Consider the following 27,603-nt stretch of genomic DNA (forward strand, 5'->3'; position numbering starts at 1 on the left):
TTTATCATCGAAAAACAGATTTATATTTAACATTGAAAATATCAAAATCAAAACACAGTCAATAATTAATGTTTCTGCAGTACTATGAAATACTTTATTTTCGCTGGAATTAATTTTTGCTGAAAAAACTTTTTGGGGTGTTTTGTATGGATTTTATTTTCACTGAACCATTCTTTCATCAAAAATAGCGAAAATTAATTCCAAGCGAAAATAAAGTATTTTACAGTACTTGGGTATACAAACTACACTGCATTACTAGTGACCTTTGACGTTTACAGTCATAAAACACCATTATAGCATCATTAGTATAGGTTGGACATTCCAATAAAACTGTTAACAATGTGTAATGGGTTTTTGTAACACATAATACTTTATTTAGTACAAGCCTGTAAAGTTTTAAACACCAGTAATAAAATTTTAAAAAAGTTAAACATAAGTTTTAAAAAAGAGTAATGTACTATGCACTACTGTGTGATGATAGGGCAAGGACGGGGATTGGCAATAAATAATGCAAGATAGTGAAGTCTGTGTTCAGCATACAATCTGTACAATTATAATGACCATATTTGCTTTATTGAAAGCACATCTGCAATAAAAGTGTACAGAAATTCATTCACTATGTGCTGGATCATTAAAATATGACTTATTTTGACCATAGGCACGCCTCTGTCATTTACGCAAGTACATGCACTACTAATAGAGCAAATACAGTATTTTATACTGAATCATTCAAATATGACTTATTTTGACCAAAGACACACATCTGTCATTTACGTAAGTACATGCACTAATAATAGAGTAAATACAGTATCGTATACTGAATCATTAAAATATGACTTATTTTGACTATAGACACACCTGTCATTTACGTAAGTACATGCACTACTAATAGAGCAAATACAGTAGTTTATACTGAATCATTCAAATATGACTTATTTTGACCATAGACACCTCTGTCATTTATGTAAGTACATGCACTACTAATAGAGCAAATACAGTATTGTATACTGAATCATTCAAATATGACTTATTTTGACCAAAGACACACCTCTGTCATTTACGTAAGTACATGCACTACTAATAGAGTAAATACAGTATCGTATACTGAATCATTAAAATATGACTTATTTTGACCATAGACACACCTCTGTCATTTACATAAGTACATGCACTACTAATAGAGTAAATACAGTATCGTATACTGAATCATTAAAATATGACTTATTTTGACCATAGACACACCTCTGTCATTTACATAAGTACATGCACTACTAATAGAGCAAATACAGTATTGTATACTGAATCATTAAAATATGACTTATTTTGACCATAGACACCTCTGTCATTTACGTAAGTGTATGCACTACTAATAGAGCAAATACAGTATTGTATAATGAATCATTAAAATATGACTTATTTTGACCATAGACACCTCTGTCATTTATGTAAGTACATGCACTACTAATAGAGCAAATACAGTATTGTATACTGAATCATTAAAATATGACTTATTTTGACCATAGACACCTCTGTCATTTATGTAAGTACATGCACTACTAATAGAGCAAATACAGTATTGTATACTGAATCATTAAAATATGACTTATTTTGACCATAGACACCTCTGTCATTTACGTAAGTACATGCACTACTAATAGAGCAAATACAGTATTGTATACTGAATCATTAAAATATGACTTATTTTGACCATAGACACCTCTGTCATTTACGTAAGTGCATGCACTACTAATAGAGCAAATACAGTATTGTATACTGAATCATTAAAATATGACTTATTTTGACCATAGACACCTCTGTCATTTACGTAAGTACATGCACTACTAATAGAGCAAATACAGTATTGTATACTGAATCATTAAAATATGACTTATTTTGACCTCTGTCATTTACGTAAGTGCATACCTTCAACTTTTGTTTAAACTAACAATGCATTTTTTTTCGCGGTGAAAACATCAAATGGGACTGATTGCCTTACAGGTTATAAACATGATTGGGGAGCCAATTATGGGAACTATTGCATGTCACTTAATTTTTTCCCAATAAATATACTAAATGGTCCCTGATTGGGTATGGTGTCAGGAATGAGCAGCCAATCAGATTAATCATGTAAATAATAACCCATAATACCTCACTCCAAGTATGTCATACTAAGAGGGGTTTCTAGCATTCTAGTACATATGCGGGAGGTAGGGGGCTGTATACAGTGTAGCAGACAAATATTGACATTTGAATGCCAAAGTCAACTACAGTCGCCATCCACAAAATAGTTACATTTATAGCTCTGTTTCAAATTTCAAATTTTTTGGTCATATTTATCTGTTTGGTTTAAGGGATTGGTCAGTTACATCGGCCTGGGGGGGATTGGCAGATTCCATTTTGCCAGCTCTAAATCTCAGTCGACCCACCCCCTATCAAATAAAAAAAAGTGGGTGACCCCTCCCCCAACATTATATTATTATGTGCTTATGAAAACAGAGGAAACTTTTTGCTCAAATTTGTGTTGGATTTTGGTATTTTACAGAGCAAAATATGCATATTTAAAAGTTAAAAAAACAAAAAAACTATTTATTTTTTCATCATTTATTTTAATTTATATATCAGCATTTTCACAAATTTAACTAATTTGATTTGCTGAACAAAAACTGTCACTGCTCTTTGTACTAATTGCTGTGTTGTCTTTCCCTCTCCTGTTATAATTGGATAAATCCAGTAAATATCTTATACAATGGTGACTTCAGACTTTAAATAAAATAATCTGATATCAGCAGCACATGGACTTGGGATGTGCTTAAAACTTAACTGTATAATTGGGGTTCTAGCCGCATTGCATAATCTGTTAGTTATTTGGCAACTTTAACCTCAAAATATTTAGCCTATAACATTTTTTGCATCAACAAATTTATAGATAACTGACCAATCCCTAAAATTAAAATTTACACCAATTTGGAGAATGAAAATTTTGGCACTCAAAATGACAAAACATCTTTTCAAAACCTGGTCTGCAATGTAAGATTGCTGACAGTGATATGCATTAATTACATATGTATTTATGCAAATTCCACTGCAGAGCACCTTTTTAGCCAAGATTTGTTTAATCGTTCATTGCCTTCACAACTATACCGTACTCGACCACGTTAGCGCACAGGGTCCTCAACTCATAAAATCTGGATTTTTTAGGGGTGGGGGCTTACCCAAGAACCCCCTCGGAAAGTGCAACTGACAATTTTAATTCACCGATGACAGATTGAGGGGGATATAACGTCTTTGAAAATTTGAGGGAAAATAAAATTACGATATTAGTTGTGTCGTCATTGACTCTTACAATGAAAAAACAGAAATGGTCAATTATGCACATTTTATTACAATATTAATTACGTACCACCCGAATTTACAAGATTAAAAATATTTGAGTCTGTTGGAACATAGTCAAAGTCAAAATCTTAATCATTATCGCCATTGACGTATGTGTCAGATCATACACAAACTCTTGATAAAAAGTACTTTCCGCCATGATGTATTTGCATTTGACCTGCATCAACCTCCTTTGACCTAATGGGTCAAGTTGGTTATTAATCAATCAAAATGCTGTCACAGTGTGTGGTACCGACGTAATTCTTTGGAAATTCCTGAAGATTATTGGGTTAACGCAATGCGGAAGTGAATTATCCATGTCGAAGTACGATCTGTTGAAATTGATTTTGGCGAATAAACGACACGTTTTTTTTTTTTAAATGGTAACTAGCAATTTTTATTGGTAAACTGAATACGGCATGAAATATTTACTGCATTTTACTTTTATTAACAGGTCATTGTCGAAGCATGGTTGATGCACTGTTATTGTAGTCTACACATTCACAACATATTCACAGCAGTCAATATCCACGCTGTATAATGATACAAAAACGATTACCAGTATTCGTTAAGTAATGATCAAAGACCAAGTTTTAAATTATTGGCATTTTGAAGGGGTGGGCGCTTTGCCGAATGTGACCCCTAATATAAAAATTGCGCAAAAGTGGGGGGTGGGCGCTTGACCGGGCATGGGCGCTAACACGGACGAGTATGGTACCTTGACAGATATTGTTCAGCCAGTGTGTTTTGAAGTGCGCCCTCTTTGGCAAGTTGACATCCTGCACTTTTGTTTTATTTCGTTTCGCGTCAGCACAGTCCCTCTAAGATAGAAGGACTGTGCCATAAGCTATGCAGACTATGATGGAGCAGATACATTAGAGGCGTGTGTAATCAGGTCTACGTAATACTGTAAAATACTTTATTTTAGCAGGAATTAATTTTCGCTGAAAAGACATTTTGGGTGTTTTGTATAGAATTTATTTTCACTGATTTTTGATAAGTTTAATGTAAAATATAGGAAAAAAGGTATATTCAGATTTTATTTCCATTGAATCATTCTTTCAGCGAAAATAGCGAAAATAACGTATTCTACAGTATACCAAGTCTAGTATGCTACCGTTCGGTAGAATCACAAACAGGTTTGTTGGGAGTAGATTTACATCAAGTTTTCAAAACTCCAGGATTCTGACGATGATTGCAGCGAGAAAGCTATATATTTTTGCTAAAAAACAAACAAACTTACCGTACCTATATTTGACAATAAATAGTTGTTTTTATGAGTAATGTTTCACAGATGAAATAAAATAACCCATATTTGCATTTAATATTTACTGTATGAGAGACACTCACATGGCATATTCAAGGGTGCCGTGTATAATTATAATGGTGTGTCAGAATTGTTCAGAATTGTTCAGAATAGAATAGAATAGAATAGAATAGAATAGAATAGAATAGAATAGAATAGAATAGAATAGAATAGAATAGAATGTGATGAGATGGAATGGAATGGAATGGAATGGAATAGAATAGAATAGAATAGAATAGAATAGAATAGAATAGAATAGAGAATAGATTAGAATAAAATAGAACAGAATAAAACAGAATAGAATATAGAATAGAATAGAATAGAATAGAATAGAATAGAATAGAATAGAATAGAATAGAAAAGAATAAAGAATAGAATAGAATAGAATAGGATGAGATGGATAGAATAGAATAGAATAGAATAGAATAGAATAGAATAGAATAGAATATGATATAGAATATAGAATAGAATAGAATAGAATAAAATAGAATAGAATAGAATGGGATGAGATGGAATAGAATAGAATGGGATGAGAGGGATAGAATAGAATAGAATAGAATAGAATAGAATAGAATAGAATAGAATAGAATAGAATAGAATAGAATAAAATGTGATGAGATGGAATAAAATAGAATAGAATAGAATAGAATATAGAATAGAATAGATTAGAATAAAATGGAATAGAATATAGAATAGAATATAAAATAGAATAGAATAGAATAGAATAGAATAGAATAGAATAGAATAGAATAGAATAGAATAGAATAGAATAGAATAAAATGGGATGAGATGGAATAGAATAGAATAGAATAGAATAGAATAGAATAGAATAGAATAGAATAGAATAGAATAGAATAGAATAGAATAGAATAAAATAAAATGGGATGAGATGGAATAGAATAGAATAGAATAGAATAGAATAGAATAGAATAGAATAGAATAGAATAGAATAAAATAGAATAGAATAGAATAGAATAGAATAGAATAGAATAGAACGGAATGGAATAGATTAGATTAGATTTAGGATTTGAGCCCTAACTCACTAGTTAAAAGTTCACTTATACAAAGCTTACGAAAGCACAGGCCCTTGGTTATCAACCCTTGTATGTACATTGAATAACACAGGAAGTGATAAATAAATGTGCTTTGGGGTGAAAATAAAGCAAAGCTGTGATTGTAAAATGAATAAATGCCTTATGTTTATAAGCTGTATTTAAACATTGTCCATGCAGGATAACCATAGCAACAGAAATGACAGGGAAAAACAATGGGTAAATGATAAAATTATTCAAGGATAAATACTATTTCATGACAACATTCTGTTTCTATGGAAATCTATTTTTGTAATTTAAATTCATTTAACAATTTTGTCTTTAATTATTTAATTGATTTTTGTTTTTAATTTCAAAGCCAGGCATTTTGATCATACAGTAATTTTTTTCAAATGTTTAGTGAAAGAAATTCCAATATACAGTGAATTCAATAGATTTAAAATTTGATAACTAAAATTCACGGCAACATGTAAAATCATGAGAAAAAAATTATTGTTTTACTGAAAAATATACTCAAAATATGCAAATAGTGAATGTCGGTGAAAATGAATGCTTTCAGAATACAGTAAATTTATTTTTGTTTTGATGTTGCTATTTTCAAGAGACAAACAAATTTATAAATTTAAAATTAGTTTCCCGGCATAATAATTTTTATCTAAAATGAACTTCTGCAGAATAGTTTAAATTTGTTGGAGCGCCCTCTAGTGACAGAAATGGGAAATTTCAGTTTCAATTTGAAACAGAACTTTGTCATGACACCACATTACACCAGGTAATAAATTATAATAAATTTTTAATAAAAATAAAATGCATTTAGCACATTACATATAGCTTGCAATGACCTTTGAACTCTGATTGACACAAAACCAGTATTATACAACAATGTTAGTTTTAGTTGGGGCCACCACATAAATAATAAACAAATGGTGGGGGGGGGGGGATTTTAGTTTTCAGAAAATACTCAACATTCAAGACCAAACCAGCTAAAAAAACGTCCTAGACAACAAAAACTGAACTTGAAATATCAAACTTTTTGCAGGGCCTGATAAAATTGGTATCCTCGGGGGCGGACATCCGGGCATTTTCACCGCTTGGCAACCCTGGCGGTGAAAACAAAGGCCAAAAATTCGCAGAAAACAATACTTTGGGATGATTGTGGAGACTCCCCTGAACAGTATAACAATATTAGGCCTACGTGTGTAACATATATAAATTTGATTGTTCAGGATTACTTCAAAGTTGAGTTTGTGTTGTTTTCTCAAATTTTCACCGGCTAGACCGCCGTTCCACATCAGCGCGAAAAGAGCCTATAGAAATGCATGTACAGTGGTGCGCGTCTTAGCAACGTGGAATGTCTTGTGACGTAGCTCCGCCCCTGAGGATACACCTTTCCTATAAATATCGCCCTCTAGAGAGAAAATGCTTCAATTACGTACCTTGATGACATAAAGGTCGTTCAAATTGTCAATATTGTTTTAGTCTGTATATGGTTGTCCATCAACGAAGCCTGTGTTTTATATTGTTTACTAAGGGCACCAAAATAAACTCCCTAGGCATCAAAAGAATTGACTTTTTATACCTCTGTGAAGTCCTGAAGGTATACAGGTTTGGTATCTCGGAAACAGACATTGAGGCTTCCATGAATTTCAGACAATAAAATTGATTGAAGGAAATACCTGAAAATACTTTATGGGTGTTTTGTATGGAATTTATTTTCACTGATTTTTGATAAGTTGAATGTAAAATATAGGAAAGGTATATGCGCTGAATTTTATTTTCAATGAATCATTTATTTAGCGAAAATAGCGAAAATTAATTCCAAGCGAAAATAAAGTATTTTACAGTATTACTAAAATGTCAGAAAACGATATTCATTTGAAATTAACATTCGTATAAATTTTATTTTTTGTCCATGTCGATTCCTCACACTTATTTGGTGATAAATTTCTTTGTAATGTTCAAAGTTCAAAGGTCATGAAGTTATGAAGTTATGAATTATGAACAGTTAATGATAAAATAATATAACAAAATTACACATTAATATTACACAAATTCCCATTAGAAGAGCAGCCACAGTGTTACACCCAGGTGACCTCAGCCTATCAGATCACTTATTACATGTAAATTTCACATTAAGATAATCTCTGATTGGTGGAGTCAGCTTATGATGTCAATTATGATTACATGTGGTACTATAAACTGTGTAATTTATGTTGCTAAAGTAATCCAGAATAGTGTAAATTTGTCAGAGCGCCCTCTAGTGACAAAAATGAGACATTTAACTGACTCACAATAATTTGTCTCTTGTGAATTACAGCAGTTTACAGTTTAAAAAAAAGTCAAATTCAGATGCAGATGCAGTTTTAACAGCAAATTTTCAAGATCAAAATATAAACTTTCAAGAACAAAATTCGAGACACTGCGAAGCCTAAATTCAGAGAATATTGCAGCACAATGTGATTCGATTTTACTGCTATGACTTGCATTGTCCAGTTTGTGCAACTCATTATCGATTTAAAAATAAGAATTTTTCTTGCTAAAATTGATAGTGCAACATTCTGCACATTTTTGTATTTTTTATATTTTTATAATTTGATATTTTTGCTTCAAATGAATATAATCTCTCATTGCATGCAGATTCTGATCAAATTCTCAGAAAGAAAAAAATTTAATTTTGTGAAAAAAAGTTCATTTTTGTTTTCGAATGATTAAAACATCAAAGTGCATCAACCTTCTAACTGAGAAATGACGATTAACAAAAATATGTATAAGAAAGACACAAACACACATGTGGAAGCAAAGTTGGTTTTGAGGAATACAGGACAACACACAACAATGACAAATTCTGATGGACAGACAACTGTGGAAGTAAAAGAGAGAAAGACTATGCCTGATTGGATGATAGGGTAAAATAGCCACTTATTCAGCCAATCAGAAATAATCTTTCAAAGTTAAATCAGAACTATGAACGAATAGAAGAACAGACTGAAATTTGAAATCAAAGATCATAATTTGCTAACATCAGTGGAGAAAAGAGACAACAAACATCAAAATTCGAGAACATCAGTGGAGAAAAGAAATGAGTAACAGCAACAGGTAAGATGGAGCCTATAAATACAGTTTTCAATAGTTGAATAAATCAGACAATAATTGTAAACACGTGGAGTCAGAAGTCAGTTGACACAGCAGATAAAGTACCGGTACTGTAAAATATTTTTTTTAGGAATTTACTGTCACTGCAAAATTACTATAACCATCAAAAATTCTTGTGCTATTAGAATTTAGAATGTTAAATGAAATTATCCTTGTTTTTACACATGAGTATGTCACATCATACGGGATACATATCAAATACATCGCAGTGTGCTTAATTATATGCTTTAATTTTTAAGGATGTTTGTAAGCGTGATTGCATTAGGAAGATTCCAGTTGAGTTAAAGCAAATTTATAAGGCAGAATTTGATATGTCAAAAAAAAAAAAATCAGCAAACAAGCTGCTCTCTGATTGGTCTGACTGTTAGGTTTAAGGGTTGGGTAGCCAATCAGGTACAATGTTTTATGTAGTTTTTCACTGACTCGAAAGTTCTGGATTAGATTCCCAGAGCTAACTACAAGTCAGTATAAATCTGAGTATTGTCTGCCATAACATCCAAACACGCAGTATTCGGTTTGGAAGACTGGTTTGCATGTGCGCTTGCAATTAACATCTAAGACAAAAAATGTCAGGAGAGACAACAGTGACTGTCACCTGGTGTGAAAAATATTACCTGGCAGCAAAATATTCAAAAAAAATGTTTGAAGTGAAATGTTCATTGTTAATACTAACATTTTACTAGACTCATACAAAAGAGTATTTTTTTAAATATTTATTCCCATGTTTTGCATGATGTGTCTCACACACAACAATAAGTGAGTTCACAGTGATAATAAATTCCATGTAACATAAATTACTCTACAGTAGCAAGTTCATCTGAATGGGAAAATGGAAACAATACCTGTTTTGTTGTCTTCAATTGCTACCAGTGCTTGCGTCAACTTGAACTGCAGCTTCTCGATTGTATTCTAAAAAAAAAAAAAAAAAAACAATATTAAATTATGAAAACATGAAATCTAAAATTTAAGAATTTAACGCAATAATGCAAAAAATGAACTAAAATGCAAAATATTTCAATATTTTTCAAAAATTCCTTTATTAAGGTAGAATGCTACTTCTAAGTTTTGTGCATGGGCAAATATTTTACCGTCACTAGCAGCAGTAAGAATATTTTGTGTCAAAATCTGTCTACAATGAATCATCTTAGTATTAGCACAGATCTTAAAAAATAGGTTTATGGTATTAATCAACATTATGTGAACTTTTTTGGTTCATTGTCAATCTATTTTTAGAGAAAAACTGTCAAATAATATGCATACAATTTAAATTGAGCAGCAGTTTCCATAGACCACAATGAAAACACATTTCCTCTTTAAAAACCATTAGAAATATTGTCAATTTTGTAATACTTCTAGACATCAAAATGTATCTTGTAAGACACTGTATATTTTTTTTTCACCATGTGACCGAAAATAATTTAGAGATATTGAGAATAGTGAAATGCTACAAAACAGACAAAACATACTATTCTCACTGAATTTTATTTGTGTATGTTCTCTGAACAGAGTGTGGTGACCAAATATTTTTAACCTATTTTCTTAATCCCTGTAAGATGATCCATCAAATAAGTAAAAATAAGGAAAATGACAATATTTTTACTTTTGTGTAGCATTCTATCTTAATTTTTGAGTAAATGGCTACAAAAAATATATCCATATTTATAGAAAAATATTCAATATATTACATATATTTGAATAAATATGGATATATTTTTTTGTGGATGTGAGGAAAGTTGACTTAGACATTCAAAGAGCTAACAATGGGACAGACTCTTTAAAGCAGAATTGAAGACTATAAATCATCTTTTACATATTTTAATTATTATGGGTTATTGTGCTATAGGATACTGTACAATACTTCATTTTAGCTGGAATTAATTTTTCGCTGAAAAGACATTTTGTGTGTTGTGTATGGAATTTATTTTCACTGATTTTTGACAAGTTGAATGTAAAATATAGGGAAAAAGGTATATTCGCTGGATTTTATTTTCACTGAATTTTTTCTTCAGTTGAATCTGTCCTTCAGCGAAAATTAATTCCAAGCGAAATTAAAGTATTTTACAGCACTACAAGAGAAAAGAAAGGTGGGGTCACTGGAAAAATATTTAATAATAATAATAATAATAAAAATTTTTACACTGATTTGTTATGATGAAATTATAATTTTCAGATGTCAAAAGCTATATATTTTTCAGTACCAAAACAAAAATTTTTAAAACATTTTAATTTAATTTAGTGAGTTTTCAACATGATAATAGTTTTCCATTATCATAAGTATTCTATTTTAAACGTTTGTTTCGGAACATTTCAATCTTTCCTGACGCCTGAATTATAGTTTACAATTTTCGTCGCTGGCACCTATTGAGGAACATAATGTTTTATTGTGACTAGCGTGAATGGGTAAACTCAGTTTTGTCAATGAGCGGTTATCGCTTTGAAAAATGTTAAAGCAGGAGAGTTGTCATCTGCACGGACGACCATAGCATGTCGTTGTTTAAAATCGTCTACCCATAAGCCTTTGCATTTTTAGCATACATTGTCATCGTCGATTACATGTTTGTCCCAAGTATCGGTAGACTACCCCTCCACTTTAAATACTTCTTAAATGCTCAGTTTATCTTTAAAAATTCATGTTTTATGAAAAAAAAAGACATTTCCGACTCAATGCAAAAAGATCGTACAGCAATGTTAACAAAACATTTCAATTGAAAACTAAATAAATTTATTATTTAAAACATTTACCTTGTTCACCCTCAATTGTATTTTTTCCAATTCTTCTTTGGTTTCATCTGAGACTCGTTTAGCTTTAGCCCGGGTTGTTTTGTCAATTACGGCCTGTGCGGGAGCATCTCCCCGATCAAGTATAGATATCGACGAGCCAATCACAGGGCCCGCTGACATCCGGCGGGAAGTAGCACTCATTGTAAATTATCTACATAGAAAAAAAATCAAACAAAAAAAGTAAATGTTAAGAAGTTTTCATAATATTGAATTTCAATATTTTTGGAAGTCATATATGATTACTTTAGGGTGGTCCGTAAATATTACGATCTTGTTTGATGTTTTTCAAAAAGGAATCAACTTGGTGATGTCACTGTGCAATTTGGTGATGTCAATAAAACTTAGTGATGTCACTGTGCAACTTGGTGATGTCAATGAAACTTAGCGATGTCACTGTGCAACTTGGTGATGTCACAGTGCAACTCCGTGACATCACCTGTGCAACTGGGTGATGCCACTGTGCAACTTGGTGATGTCACTGTGCAACTGGGTGATGCCACTTTGCAGCTTGGTGATGTCACTGTGCAACTTGGTGATGTCACTGTGCAACTGGGTGATGCCACTATGCAACTTGGTGATGTCACTATGCAACTTGGTGATGTCAATGTGCAACTGGATGATGTTACTGTGCAATTTAGTGATGTCACTGTGCAACTTGGTGATGTCACTGCAACTTAGTGATGCCACTGCGCAACTTAGTGATGTCACTGTGCAACTGGGTGATGTCACTGTGCAGCTTGGTGATGTTACTGTGCAACTTAGTGATGTCACTGTGCAATTATGTGATGTCACTGTGCAACTGGATGTCACTGTGCAACTGGGTGATGCCACTGTGCAACTGGGTGATGCCACTGTGCAACTTGGTGATGTCACTGTGCAACTGGGTGATGCCACTTTGCAGCTTGGTGATGTCACTGTGCAACTGGGTGATGTAACTGTGCAACTGGGTGATGTGATTGTGCAACTTAGTGATGTCACTGTGCAACTTGGTGATGTCACTGTGCAACTTGGTGATGTCACTGTGCAACTTAGTGATGCCACTGTGCAACTTAGTGATGTCACTTTGCTACTTAGTGATGCCACTATGCAACTTGGTGATGTCACTGTGCAACTGGATGATGTTACTGTGCAATTTAGTGATGTCACTGTGCAACTTGGTGATGTCACTGTGCAACTTGGTGATGTCACTGTGCAACTTAGTGATGCCACTGTGCAACTTAGTGATGTCACTGTGCAACTGGGTGATGTCACTGTGCAACTGGGTGATGTAACTGTGCAACTTGGTGATGTCACTGTGCAGCTGGGTGATGCCACTGTGCAACTTGGTGATGCCACTGTGCAACTTGGTGCAACTGGGTAATGTAACTGTGCAACTGGATGATGTCACTGTGCAACTGGGTGATGCCACTGTGCAACTGTGGGATGTCACTGTGCAACTTAGTGATGCCACTGTGCAACTTAGTGATGTCACTGTGCAACTGGGTGATGTCACTATGCAACTTGGTGATGTCACTGTGCAACTTAGTGATGCCACTGTGCAACTTAGTGATGTCACTGCACAACTGGGTGATGTCACTATGCAACTTGGTGATGTCACTGTGCAACTGGATGATGTTACTGTGCAATTTAGTGATGTCACTGTGCAACTTGGTGATGTCACTGCGCAACTTGGTGATGTCACTGTGCAACTTAGTGATGCCACTGTGCAACTTGGTGATGTCACTGTGCAACTGGATGATGTTACTGTGCAATTTAGTGATGTCACTGTGCAACTTGGCGATGTCACTGTGCAACTGGGTTATGTAACTGTGCAAGTTAGTGATGCCACTGTGCAACTTGGTGATGCCACTGTGCTACTTAGTGATGCCACTATGCAACTTGGTGATGTCACTGTGCAACTTGGTGATGTCACTGTGCAACTGGGTGATGTAACTGTGCAACTTAGTGATATCACTGTGCAACTTGGTGATGTCACTGTGCAACTTGGTGATGTCACTGTGCAACTGGATGATGTTACTGTGCAATTTAGTGATGTCACTGTGCAACTTGGTGATGTTACTGTGCAACTTGGTGATGTCACTGTGCAACTTAGTGATGCCACTGTGCAACTTAGTGATGTCACTGTGCAACTGGGTGATGTCACTGTGCAGCTGGGTGATGTCACTGTGCAACTGGGTGATGTAACTGTGCAACTTGGTGATGTCACTGTGCAACTGGGTGATGTCACTGTGCAGCTGGGTGATGCCACTGTGCAACTTGGTGCAACTGGGTAATGTAACTGTGCAACTGGATGATGTCACTGTGCAACTTGGTGATGTCACTGTGCAACTTGGTGATGTCACTGTGCAACTGGGTGATGTCACTGTGCAGCTGGGTGATGCCACTGTGCAACTTGGTGCAACTGGGTAATGTAACTGTGCAACTGGATGATGTCACTGTGCAACTGGGTGATGCCACTGTGCAACTGTGGGATGTCACTGTGCAACTTAGTGATGCCACTGTGCAACTTAGTGATGTCACTGTGCAACTGGGTGATGTCACTATGCAACTTGGTGATGTCACTGTGCAACTTAGTGATGCCACTGTGCAACTTAGTGATGTCACTGTGCAACTGGGTGATGTCACTATGCAACTTGGTGATGTCACTGTGCAACTGGATGATGTTACTGTGCAATTTAGTGATGTCACTGTGCAACTTGGTGATGTCACTGTGCAACTTGGTGATGTCACTGTGCAACTTAGTGATGCCACTGTGCAACTTAGTGATGTCACTGTGCAACTGGGTGATGTCACTGTGCAGCTGGGTGATGTCACTGTGCAACTGGGTGATGTAACTGTGCAACTTGGTGATGTCACTGTGCAACTGGGTGATGTCACTGTGCAGCTGGGTGATGCCACTGTGCAACTTGGTGCAACTGGGTAATGTAACTGTGCAACTGGATGATGTCACTGTGCAACTTGGTGATGTCACTGTGCAACTTGGTGATGTCACTGTGCAACTGGGTGATGTCACTGTGCAGCTGGGTGATGCCACTGTGCAACTTGGTGATGCCACTGTGCTACTTAGTGATGTCACTGTGCAACTTGGTGATGTCACTGTGCAACTTGGTGATGTCACTGTGCAACTGGGTGATGTCACTGTGCAGCTGGGTGATGCCACTGTGCAACTTGGTGCAACTGGGTAATGTAACTGTGCAACTGGATGATGTCACTGTGCAACTTGGTGATGTCACTGTGCAACTTGGTGATGTCACTGTGCAACTTAGTAATGCCACTGCGCAACTTAGTGATGTCACTGTGCAACTTGGTGATGTCACTGTGCAACTTGGTGATGTCACTATGCAACTGTGGGATGTCACTGTGCAACTTAGTTATGTCACTGTGCTACTTAGTGATGTCACTGTGCAACTTGGTGAAGCCACTGTGCAACTTGGTGATGCCACTGTGCAACTGGGTTATGTAACTGCAAGTTAGTGATGCCACTGTGCAACTTGGTGATGCCACTGTGCTACTTAGTGATGCCACTATGCAACTTGGTGATGTCACTGTGCAACTTGGTGATGTCACTGTGCAACTGGGTGATGTAACTGTGCAACTTAGTGATATCACTGTGCAACTTGGTGATGTCACTGTGCAACTTGGTGATGTCACTGTGCAACTGGGTGATGTAACTGTGCAACTTAGTGATATCACTGTGCAACTTGGTGATGCCACTGTGCAACTTGGTTATGTCACTGTGCTACTTAGTGATGCCACTATGCAACTTGGTGATGTCACTGTGCAACTTAGTGATGCCACTGTGCAACTTGGTGATGTCACTGTGCAACTGGGTGATGTCACTGTGCAACTTAGTGATGCCACTGTGCAACTTGGTGATGCCACTGTGCAACTGGGTGATGTCACTGTGCAACTTAGTGATGTCACTGTGCAACTTAGTGATGTCACTGTGCAACTTAGTGTTGTCACTTTTACAACTATGGAAAGTGATGATGTCATTGAAAAGCTTGGTGAAGTCACTAAACATTTGTACATGCAAAATTGTGGCTCAATAAGCTAAGCCATGGTAACTTAATTTATGACATTGTGAAATGCCCACATATGATGGGATCTGTAAAAAAAAAAGGCCAGAGACATCTGCTCGTACTTTGCTTCCCTGACAATAAAATGACACTGGCAGGAAAGAAATACAAGCTAGTACCTGTATACTGTAAAGCCATTTATTATCACTACTGGGTAGCATTTCATTTCACTATTTTAATGTTTTGAGCAATTTCACTGGGTTCACAGACTTGGCAGGAAAACAACGAATTCTATTGTTACTCATATGTCTATATGGATTTTATTTACCTATCAGCAAAAATACTGTAAAATACTTTATTTTAGCTGGAATTAATTTTCGCTGAAATGACTTTTTGGGTATTTTGTATGGAATTTATTTTCACTGATTTTTGGTGAGTTGAATGTAAAATATAGGAAAAATGGTATATTCGCTGGATTTTATTTTCACTGAATTATTCCTTCGGCGAAAATAGCGAAAAATTTATCCCAAGCGAAAATAAAGTACTTTACAGTAGTTAAAATTAAAAACCAGTGAATAATTAATATGTTTACAGTAAGTTTGGTTAGTTACATGTGTAGTCTCACAACAATGGATACATTTACTACTGTAAATCACTATTGTACACAAAGCAACTAGTCTATTTTAATCTCAGTCACGGTTGAAAGATTATTTCAGTCAGATTGTCTGTCAAAAAGTTGCAGAGCAGTGTTACTGACATACATACCACAGAATTCAGATTTTTTAAACTGAAAACAAATATCAGTATTATGAAAAAAAATCTCACAATACTTTACAAGAAAAACAGCTATGGTACTACAAAATATTTTATTTTCGCTCAGGATTTATTTTCTTATTTTTCGCTGAAGGCACGAGTTCGTGAAAATAAAATCCAGTAAATATACCTTTTTTTATATGTTATACATTCAACTCATCAAAAATTAGTGAAAATAAATTCTATTCAAAATACCAAAAAAGTATTTTCAGTGAAAAGAGGGGTTGGGTAACTGTGATGTTCAAAATTTTGAAATAAAAATATAGGGTCATCGAACTACGCTTTCCACAAAAGCAACCTAAAAAAATTTATCAAAAACGTGTGTTTTAAATAGTTTACAATTGGTTCCTATGACAGAAAAATTATATTAAATAACATTTTGTTCAGTGACCTATGCTAAAAAAATTCTATGTAGTATCAAGTGGGCTCCATATGACTGTCACAAAAAATGGAGAATTTTGAATAATTATGTTACTGTAAAATATTTTAGCTGGAATTAATTTATTTTCACTGATTTCTGACAAGTTGAATGTAAAATACAGGAAAAAAGGTATATTCACTGGATTTTATTTTCACTGAATAATTTCTTCAACGAAAATAAAGTATTTTACAGTAAGTTATCCATGGAAAATGACTTGCATGTATGTGAATCAACACTCAACGATTCTTGAATTATTTACTGTGACCAATCTTTTCTGTGTTCTAATTTAATGGTACAGAACTACCTCAAAATCATATATCGTATATATAAATCATATAAATATAATCATATTTTCATATATGTCAAAATTGAATTAATTTTGTAAAAAAAAAAAAAAATTTCATGATTTCTTGAAAATCAGGGACTTTTTCTCTGGAGGTCATGCAACAACGAGTGTTAGCGACTTTTGTAGTTACATACTTTATTACGATACACAATTAAGATCGTATTATGAGCGAACTCTGTGAATCCAAAATGCCACAAAATAAACTGAGATGAAATAACCCCAGTTCTTACCTACTTAAAAATGATTAATTTTCACTGGGTTTAAATTTTGCTTATTTAGCATTTCAGGCATATTTAGTGGGTTTTAAATTCTCGGTTTTATCATTTAGATAATGTGTTCTGTGCTAAATTTTACATATTCACTGGGTTTTAATTTAGCGCATTTTCCAGTCAACGAAATAAGCAAAATTATAACCCAGTGAATAAATAATCCTTTTACAGTAGACTTACACATACATTTGCATTATTATTTCTAGAAATGTCTGTTTTTCTGATTTCTCACAATTTATGAATTTCAACACGATTTCCTTCGGAGGGTGGGTATGCAATTACAAATATACTTAGTTCCTTATTTGGAGGCATGGTAATGTAATTCCCAGTTCTCGAATCGACAGCGTTTGCGTATTCATCGTTTGTGCGCATATTGCGTGACCTGAGGTAAACCGGAATATTTTGTTTTATTTGCTGTAAATTACACAAACTTTTTTTAGCAATGAATTATTGAATAATGTCCTAAGCTAATTGTTTGACAACTAAATTCCTGCTTTTACCAATCATTTCAACGCCAAACAAAAAGTTTTCGCATATCAAAATCTTTCTATTAGTTAGTTTGACCATTATTTTGATAAGAATTGTCACCTGATTTTTGTTAACATTTTGAAAATGGCCACATTCAAGTTTCTGCATTTCTTCTCTTCGACCACAAACAAACTAATCACACCTTAATTCTATATTTTTTTCGATTTTTTTTTCGTGTTTTGAAATGACCTCCATCGACTTAAATCAAACTTCTACAACCATGTAACATATTTCAATCACACAATTATCATAATTTTATTAATTTTGCTACGAACAATTAAGCCACCTCCTAAAAAAAATAGTTTTTCATCAAACCACTTGGTCTGATGTTCCTAAGTTATGTTCAACATTTTTTGAGGGATTTTTACTTTGCGAAAATTTCCTAAAATTTATTTTTCTACCTACATAATTAATAAAAAAAAAATGTTCATAGACTGAACAAGTTAAAGGGTATTTAAAAACGGTATTGTATAATATTTTGATAATTTGGGTTAAAAAAATAAAAATTGAAAATTCGGAAAATGCTTTATACATGTACGCTCAAAAAAAAATAATATCTTTGTACAAATTACGGACTAATAAAATAGCTGATTACATTTTACATCTCGCCCATGTCTACGAATTTACATTTTTTATTTATTTAAATTAGATCGTAAAATCTGTATTAGAAGCCGCATCCCTAATATAAGTCGCACCCATTCTTTTTGAACAATTGAGAACCACAAATTCACTATTTCTCATATGTGCAGATGCTCTAATAGAAGCTGCATCCCCTCTGTTGCATTGTAACATTTTAATAGAAGCCTTGGCTTTTAATACAGATTTTACAGTATTAAGAAAATAAAAATAGTTGATTACAGCTTACGAAAATACCCTTTGCCGACACTCAAGTTATATTGAAATTTTTTTGACAACACTAGTTTCAATCACTCTTTAAAGTGTAAGATATATTCTCAAAGACGGAGCTATGTCACAATCACCCAAACGTTGCCAGGACCAATCATAAACAATTGACATTAAATATTTTGATTAACACCTCGGTTTTCCCCACGCTAACCAACTTTCCCCAACGCTAAAGAAAAAAATCTCTTGTCTTCTACTGACTTCCTGCTCCAGTCCATCTTTCAGAATAAGCTTAGTGTTCTCAGCAGGAATTTAAATACATCGGTGGAATTGTTCCATCAGTTTAGAAAGTATGAGAAAATTACTGTAAAAGGGTTAATTATTCACTGGGTTTTAATTTTGCTTATTTCGCTGACTGCAAAATGTTCTAAAATAAAACCCAGTGAATGTGTAAAATTTAGCATAGAACACATTATCTAAATAATAAAACTGTGAATTTTAAACCCACTGAATATGCCTAAAATGGTAAATCAGTGAAATTTAAATGCAGTGAAAATTAGTCATTTTACAGTACCCATCTATGTGGAACTACATGTAAAAGCATGTATTTTGTTTCCCTCATAGTATTTTGCTTATTATGAAAACATATTTTAATTTTATTCTACACTTATAGTCACTTGTTTTTCTTAAAATTGTGTGAGACAATTTATCTCATGAGAGTAAAAACCGAGGGACAAAAAATTAAACCATTGTGTCTGGTGAAAAAACTTGAAGCTCAGAAAAATAAAAACAGGAATCACGTTCAATCATGCTGACCTTGAGGGAGAACTTTGTTTTGTAAATATTACGAGTGACCATGACTTCAATCAAACACCGATCACTCCGCGATAACACTAAATATAGCTTATGTTCTTCTGAAACTTAAACTGTTACGGTGTAAACATGACAATTTACGTTTCCTGCGAAACTCGATCGCCGAAAACAAGTGTTTTTTATCGAGAACGCTTAGCGCCATTGTCGGGTGATATAACTATAAAAACAAAACAGATAAACTCGACACTACAGGTACATGGTACGTACTTCAGATATGCTACAATCTCGGTACCCAGTATTTTAGTTCTAGCGGGGATCGTGGCCTGGAGGCGATTGTTCCAGTTCGCTGCATCGTAAACAGCACACACGATAACCAACGTCTCGTTGAAAGGGGTCCTACTATTTAAAGTGTAACTGAATTGGGACAATTGACTTTTTGTGTGTGCAAAATTTATTTATAAAAACATTATGAAAAAAAATCAAGTGAAAAATGTACATAAATTAAGTAAACGATCAATAATAATGTTCTGGATAAGGACACGCCCACGTTCAGTTTCTTGGTCGACTCAGAGCGAGGCTCCAACTAGAGTATCTAATTAGCATACAAGGGTACTTTGTGACGTCACGGGGGGAACTTGTCATCGTCTCACAATGGCCGCTATACGTATGCAGTGCTCGGAAAGCGACACGGAATCTATGTTATCGTCTGACGAGAGTTATGAAATCGAAGAGTATGATGACAATGAGAGATGTCACGATTTTGTTTTAGAGTGCCAGGGACAAATTGGCCCATACAGGTTTGAACCTGCAAGAAAAGTACGCGATGTTGGTGATCGTGTACCTTCCCAAAATGACCATGACACAGAGTTTGAACATCGTGACCGGCTTGGTTTCCAGTTTCTGTCTTTTGTTCATCCAAATTCTAAACACATATCAGTGTGCAATTTTCAGTTTCTTGATCTTCTGAAGAAATCATGTAAAGACACAAAGTACGTGAACGGTGAATGCGTCCAGTGCTTACATTTTCCAATCGCCATTTTGTGTTTTGTTGTTGTTGTTCCACGATCGATCTAGTTATTTCGACTCTGGCATAATAACATGAATACATTCTAAACTTTTCAAGCAAATTAATATTCATATTCTACATGGAAAATATTCTTCTTCTGGTTATTTACACAGTTATTCCCGAAACCCAAATAATTCATAACGAATCCAGATGGTGGATCAACAAATGATTCGGGCGTAAAATGGACACTGCAAATAACGGTATATGGAGAAGGTCCATCCCAATGTTTCCTGGTGTTCTTGACGGCTTTGGTCCACTGATGTCATAAATTCGAATCTTTTGGGAACCCATAAAGACTTACGCGATCGCCGTGCGTGTTACTACACCCGCCAACAACACAGCGTTTCCCCATGAAAACGATCGTGGTAACTCGTTGTATATAATGGTAACTCGTAAGAATTCTCGATCTTGGTAACTCGTTGTATATGTTTACGAAACGCGTGCGTATGGAAAATGATAAACAATCCTGTCTGCTAGCTAGCTCATGCTTTATGCTCCAGTTGGTGGCGCCATTTCGGTTACATTTGTAATGCCGAAAAAACTCGAAGGTGATGGGAGAGGGGGGCGTGGCGCGATTTCGGAATATCATTGACTGTTTACCCAATTTATATACCCTTTTCACTTGATTTTTTTTCATAATGTTGTTTATAAATAAATTTTGCACACAAAAAAAGTCAATTGTCCCAATTCAGTTACACTTTAACGCCCGGACACGCGAGGGAGTGTCCGGGCACGCGCGGAGGCGAACAGGGGGGAATACCTAACGCGCGGGGCAGCGGCAGCAATCCTTGTACTGTATAATATTCGTTTATGCTCATAATTTGAACTGGGGTGGCGAATTCGAGCAGCTATCCACACTTTTTATGATCGACGCCCGGGCATTCCGGCGGGTCGAGTCCGCCATGTTGTTTACTAATTTTGGTTAGCGTTTAACAATAGGACAATACCATTCGATCCATGGGGGTGACAGTCCTACGAATGTGCCGACATTGTCGAAGGACAAGGACAGGAAAAGTTTGTGCAAGTGTGGCGAGACTCCCGTAGTTACGCGGAAATTATTTACCTCATGTGAAAAAAAAAGCATTTTCGAGCATACGTATCGAGACCAAACATAATTTGTCGATAATCGAGTGTTGCAAGAAAAAGTGAGATTGTCGCAAAATGTAGCAAATCGTTTTCAAAACAGTGCCGTGCCGCTAAGAAAGTCTCGCTTTGTTTGCGCCCACTGTAAAACATGTATAGTAAACAAACCGCCCTGTATAGTAAATAGACAGACAGGTTTGGAAAAGATCGATCACGGGGCGTGTATACAGAAAACTACTGGTATGTAGCTCGCCAACTGGGCTTGGGATCTCTCCATCGCGTCAAGTGGTCATTCATTCGCAAACGTGAATTCGTACAGCGGGCGATGAACTAAACTTGACCTTTCGATGTGTCGCTTCCAAGGCGTTGTGATACTCTCTTTATTACTACCTATATCCATGCTATATTTAATAAAAGTGGGAACGTCATTCAGTTTCATTGTTAACGGCAGGTTACACTAGCGCACCGGAAGCATGTGTGCGAATAGAGGTCATAGCCGTCGCATCGCGATTTTATAGTAGCTCACATACCGGACTCACACACCGGACTCACACCCTGCTCGGGGATCATGTGGTCTGTGTTACGAGCCCGGCCGTTACAAATTGGTCTGGGATCAGCTTGTAAATAATCTACTGTAACTATACACTGCACAAACAAACTACAAGAGATTCCATAAAATAGAAATACAAGGTGGCGTTTATCACGCCATTAATTTATTCAAGACCTTTTGTTACCTGTTATAGCTCCAAACAGAAACAACAAATGCTTTGTCTCTCGACGCAACTCGCCCTGGTTATGTAAATGTTTTCCCTTACCATCAGGCTCCAAGCCGGAACAAATGACAACCTTTTTTTTCTGAATTACACAAGTTCATCATATTTGGTATGTCATGTTTATTTGAAAAAAAACGTGCCTTGCTTGGGTTGAACCACAGTTACTAAAAAATAGTGACCGTGGTTGAACTGAATTAGGGACAGTGTATGTTCCCCTCTTTGTTGTAGTTGTACAATAGAGTGTCAATCACAGCTGAATACGTGTCGCGGCGTCAACCTTTGAAATATGTGGACGAAACGTAATATATTCCGTACGCTATACTGTGCACGAGATTGACCAAACTCTGTGTTTTCGACAAGAGGTATAAACCAGGTTTACCGTAAACTGCGTGTACAATAAGAAATTTACCGCATGCTGTAAGAGTGGGGACAGGGGGTGGGTGACTGGTACAGGAAATAAAATAGGCATCTTAATTTTTTACAGGAAGTTACCATTTACAGTAAAAAAATCGATTTTTACACTTAAAGATATATTTGATATTTTGTGTTTAAGAATCTATATTGAAAGCTTAATGTGGAAAATGCTTTATACACTTACAAAATATACGATCTTTGTACAAATCATGGATGAATAAAACGGTTGATTACAATTTAAATCTTGTCCATGGCTACGAATATACGTTTTTTATTTGTTTGAATTACATTACAAAGTATAAAAACATTGGACGAAAATATCCCCTCTGTACCGTACACGAGATTTACCGAACTCTGTACCGTTCACGATATTTAACCGTATGCGATATTCTTAGGATACCGACTTTATTGCAAGTGTGCGTAGCATTGTCACCTGCATACAATGCTGTGTTTACGGGGACACATAACAATGAGAAAACAACATGAGGTGAATAATTTCTGCGTAACAGATGACTTACATGGTCATTTTTAAATGATTCTTACTAAACAATACTACGGGAGTCTCGCCACACTTGCACAAACTTGTCCTGTCCTTGTCCTTCGACAATGTCGGCACATTCGTAGGACTGTCACCCCCATGGATCGAATGGTATTGTCCTATTGTTAAACGCAAACCAAAATTAGTAAACAACATGGCGGACTCGACTCGCCGGAATGCCCGGGCGTCGATCATAAAAAGTGTGGATAGCTGCTCGAATTCGCCACTCCGGTTCAAATTTTGAGCATAAACAAATATTATACAGTACAAGGATTGCTGCCGCTGCCCCGCGCGTTAGGTATTCCCCCCTGTTCGCCTCCGCGCGTGCCCGGACACTCCCTCGCGTGTCCGGGCGTTAAATAGTAGGACCGTGTCCGTGTTGGTTTTAACACACAACACTATGCAAAAATTAACACACAAGAAAACTTGAAAGAAGACACCGCTGTTCAAAATCAACGTACACGTGTAACATCGGCCTAAAGTGTTGTGTGTAGGATTTGTCGAGTTGAACAATAACCGGCAGCGATGCGTCAAGCTCTTGTTTGTTTAATCTGCACTTGCACTCGAGCGTAGTAACCTTCATTGATGTTTTCAGCTTCATGACTCGTTCATAAAATTAAATTCATAAGCCATAATCAGTCAGCGATACAAGGAATACTTATTTTTCATTATTACCTTACTTTCCCGAGTATAAGCCCAGGGACCTGAACATGTAAAATCATAAAAAAATAAAGGGTGGGCTTATACTCGAGGAAAACCTCAGAAAAAATAATTTGTTGGTGCATTTAAAACTGTAACCATCTTCCCAGCCTCGAAACATTATCCAAATTACATTTTTCGTTCACAGCACCGGTCTCTGGGGGAATATTACGTCTTTTTGAGAAAATGAAAATGAAAAACGAGCAGTCGTTGATTTCAACGGCGCTTTTTACAATGAAGAAACAAATATGAACAAAAAACAAAAAAAATATTACAGTACGATTCACATACCGTCTGAATTTATGGTGCAAAAATGGGTAGGGTCTGTGGGAAAACAGTCGAAGGCAAGATCGTCTGTTAACTCTCGATACAAAGCTATTTCCGCCATGGTTTCATCATAATTTGACCTGAACAACTTCCTTTGACCTAACAGGTCACGTCTTTCGATAACCAATGAAAATGTTCTGTCATACAGTCGAATTCACACATTTGATACATTTCGTAAGTCTTATTGCCCCAGCATTTCTGAGTGAGAAATATTCAGGCAAAAAACAATTTTCGCCCAATCAACCTACAATGACTTTTTAAAAATAATGATAATTTAGTACAACATTTAGATGATTGGTTATCAGTTACACACTGAAACAAAAAATTTGTTTGTAAATCACTCTGGTGATGTACAATTAGCAATAATATGTAAGGGCGAGGAACTGCTTTTCAAAAAGATATACATGTATATACTATATATAACTATTCATTTCAAGCATCATTTTGTTGGACCATTACATTTTCACAGTGATATCTCTTGATATATGGTATTCGTAGTTCAATAAGACCCACTTGTTGCATAAAAACAATATATGAGATTGCCTTTGTGCTTATCATGAGAATGACAAATACACACCTAACAACATTAGAATGTTTGGCACCAAACCATGTTTATAATTGGCATAAACTTTACCCTTCCCTCTCTTGCCCTGCTGTATCTCATTCTCTGTCCTGCTTTTTTCCATTGCTTTAAAACATGAAATATCAAACAAAAGAAGCAGAGTCAGAAAGTAAAAGGTTGCACATATTTACATTTTGTTTTCTTTGAGTCTAACTAATTGGTTCATAATTAGTTTTTTTTTCACTCCTCCAAAGTGTATTTAGTTATCGGTAATTGCTAAACTAACATTGATTAGCCAAAACAGGGCCATGTGATCATTTTCAAATATAAAACTCGACTACGGGCAGTTTAATTAAAACTCACTCAATGTTGTCATTATGTCAACTGACATCACCACTGTGTTTCTAATGTATAAAAATCTGGCTATAAGATCCCTTCAAACTGCCCATTAATACTATGTACATGGATAGGAGTAAATTTAATTTTACTTTTTAGCATCTGACTTGAAAAGTCCAATTACTTACATTTATTCATATTTGGTGCAGAGGCAAAACAATATTTTACAAAAATGCAAGTTAATTCTGACTATCAGCAACTGTGCACATATCTCAAATTCACACAGTCCAATGAGATCAGCACTGTCTATAGACCGAGCCAATGGAAACAGACAAGTCAGCAGATTTTCTTCATGACCGTTTAGCAACAATCTGGTTTTGTGTTCAGTATCTGGTAGACTGCTGCATTCACTAGTGCGTGTAATTTTTCCATGACGATGTACATATTACGGAGTGTGCGATGTTTCAAATCATGGCATATGGAGCTATAGCTCTGTGTTTGGCGTGAATGACCGAACAGACTAAGTTTTAATTAAACTGCCCATAGTCGAGTTTTATATTTGAAAATGATCACATGGCCCTGTTTTGACTAATCAATGTTAGTCTAGCAATTACCGATAACTAAATACACTTTGGAGGAGTGAAAATATAAAGCAGATGAAATAAATGTATATGAATGCTTATCTGTCCCTCTGTCCCGCTAATCCTGCAAAACAACAACTGCTATCAACATCACTTCAAAAGGATTACAATTTACTTGTTGAAATACAATATAACAATTTAATTTCAAACCAAGTACTTAGTGGACAGAGGCGGAGTTAATTACCCATGAGCACTTGGTGCAATCCTTGGGATTTAGCGGCCCTCCTTTAGGGATTAGTTATCACATTGAGCCATTCCATTTTATATCTGCACCCCCCTGTTGATGAGATCGGATTTCTAGCACTGTATGATGGAGAAAATACCCCGGAATTCCAACTGTATATGGAGAAACAGAATCTGGAAATCCAGACGAGTATGGAAAAAAAATTCATTGCTGTTTCATGATTTTATCTCCGAAAATAATTATTACATGTAAAAGATAAGATGATAAAATTATCACAAGAATACCAGAAAGTATGTACTTAGGCAGTACAGGATTGCATTGATCCCTATTACAAGTCAGTTAATACATTCACCGTACTGCCTTCATAAACTAACATAACAGCATCCACCTCTGAATTTTTTTCAAAACATGTTTTTGAAACTCAGAATTTTGTCTTCATTTTCATTTATCCCTTTATGCATAGTAATTTTTACCTTAAATCTTTGTCTGTATAATGATTAATATAGACTTGTTTTTTCTTTTCAGATTCACACTGGGTTGATTTCTGATGTCAAAGTTCACAATGGATTCATATATATTGCCTCACATGATGGGACAGTGAAAATATGGAATGGTGAAGATTCTTGAAAACTACAAGTCTGAATGCTTTGATACTTTGTGTATATTTACCTTGGGTAGACCTCGTTCATTTCATGTTGTACACTTCAATTTTGGTGAATATTTTTGGTAACAAGCAGCCTGTCGGCTGAGATAGCTCTGCTGTTAGCAATGTACATTTTTTAATCGTGTGTATTTAATATTTAGGCCAAGAACATTGGTCCAGTGGGATGTCATTATGACTACCCAGCTCCCGTACGTTATTGGATTAGAGCTTTATACCCAAACCAGGTGAAGGGAGAAATTAGAAAGGTGTGTATTTCAATGTAAATTCCTGCAGTTCATTACACTTCGTTGTTGATATTATTTTGTATATTCTATCATTTACCACAACTACAATTTTTACCATGAAGTTTCCCGGGGTGTCAACGTACTATATTGTTAGTGACTCAGAAATCATAATATATACTGCATTTATTTCATCTGCTTTATATTTTCACTAATATTGGTTTGTTATTTTCAGAGTGCATTCAAACTATCGATGGAGGATTTCTGTCAGGCAATATGTATATCAATAGCAGGATGGCAGTACAACCAATACATTTTTAATTTTGGAATGTTGTTTATTTTTTGTTGGAAATTGATAATAATAATAATGAAAAAGCAA

General features: G+C 35.2%; 1 protein-coding gene and 1 long non-coding RNA gene across 3 annotated transcripts in view; one reads left to right on the forward strand and one right to left on the reverse strand.

Annotated features, from left to right (window-relative positions):
* Positions 1 to 11,789, reverse strand: part of LOC146729874 (uncharacterized) — a 25,865-nt gene extending 14,076 nt beyond the window's left edge. Inside the window, exon 1 of the mRNA XM_085494192.1 lies at positions 11,626 to 11,789. Coding sequence (XP_085350318.1) covers positions 11,626 to 11,784 — 159 coding nt within the window. The 5' untranslated portion in view covers positions 11,785 to 11,789. The remainder of the gene's footprint in view (positions 1 to 11,625) is intronic.
* On the forward strand, positions 8,778 to 27,603 carry LOC144346777 (uncharacterized). Of its 2 annotated transcripts, none has more exons than XR_014927772.1 (4): positions 8,778 to 8,826; positions 26,865 to 27,013; positions 27,144 to 27,248; positions 27,460 to 27,603. It is a non-coding gene; the product is annotated as an uncharacterized LOC144346777 (long non-coding RNA). The 2 variants fall into 2 exon arrangements; XR_014927773.1 differs by having other exon boundaries at positions 26,865 to 26,952.

The sequence above is a fragment of the Saccoglossus kowalevskii genome, chromosome 20, assembly GCF_978046115.1.
Source record: "Saccoglossus kowalevskii chromosome 20, keSacKowa6.1, whole genome shotgun sequence".
In the NCBI taxonomy this organism is placed as follows: domain Eukaryota; kingdom Metazoa; phylum Hemichordata; class Enteropneusta; family Harrimaniidae; genus Saccoglossus; species Saccoglossus kowalevskii.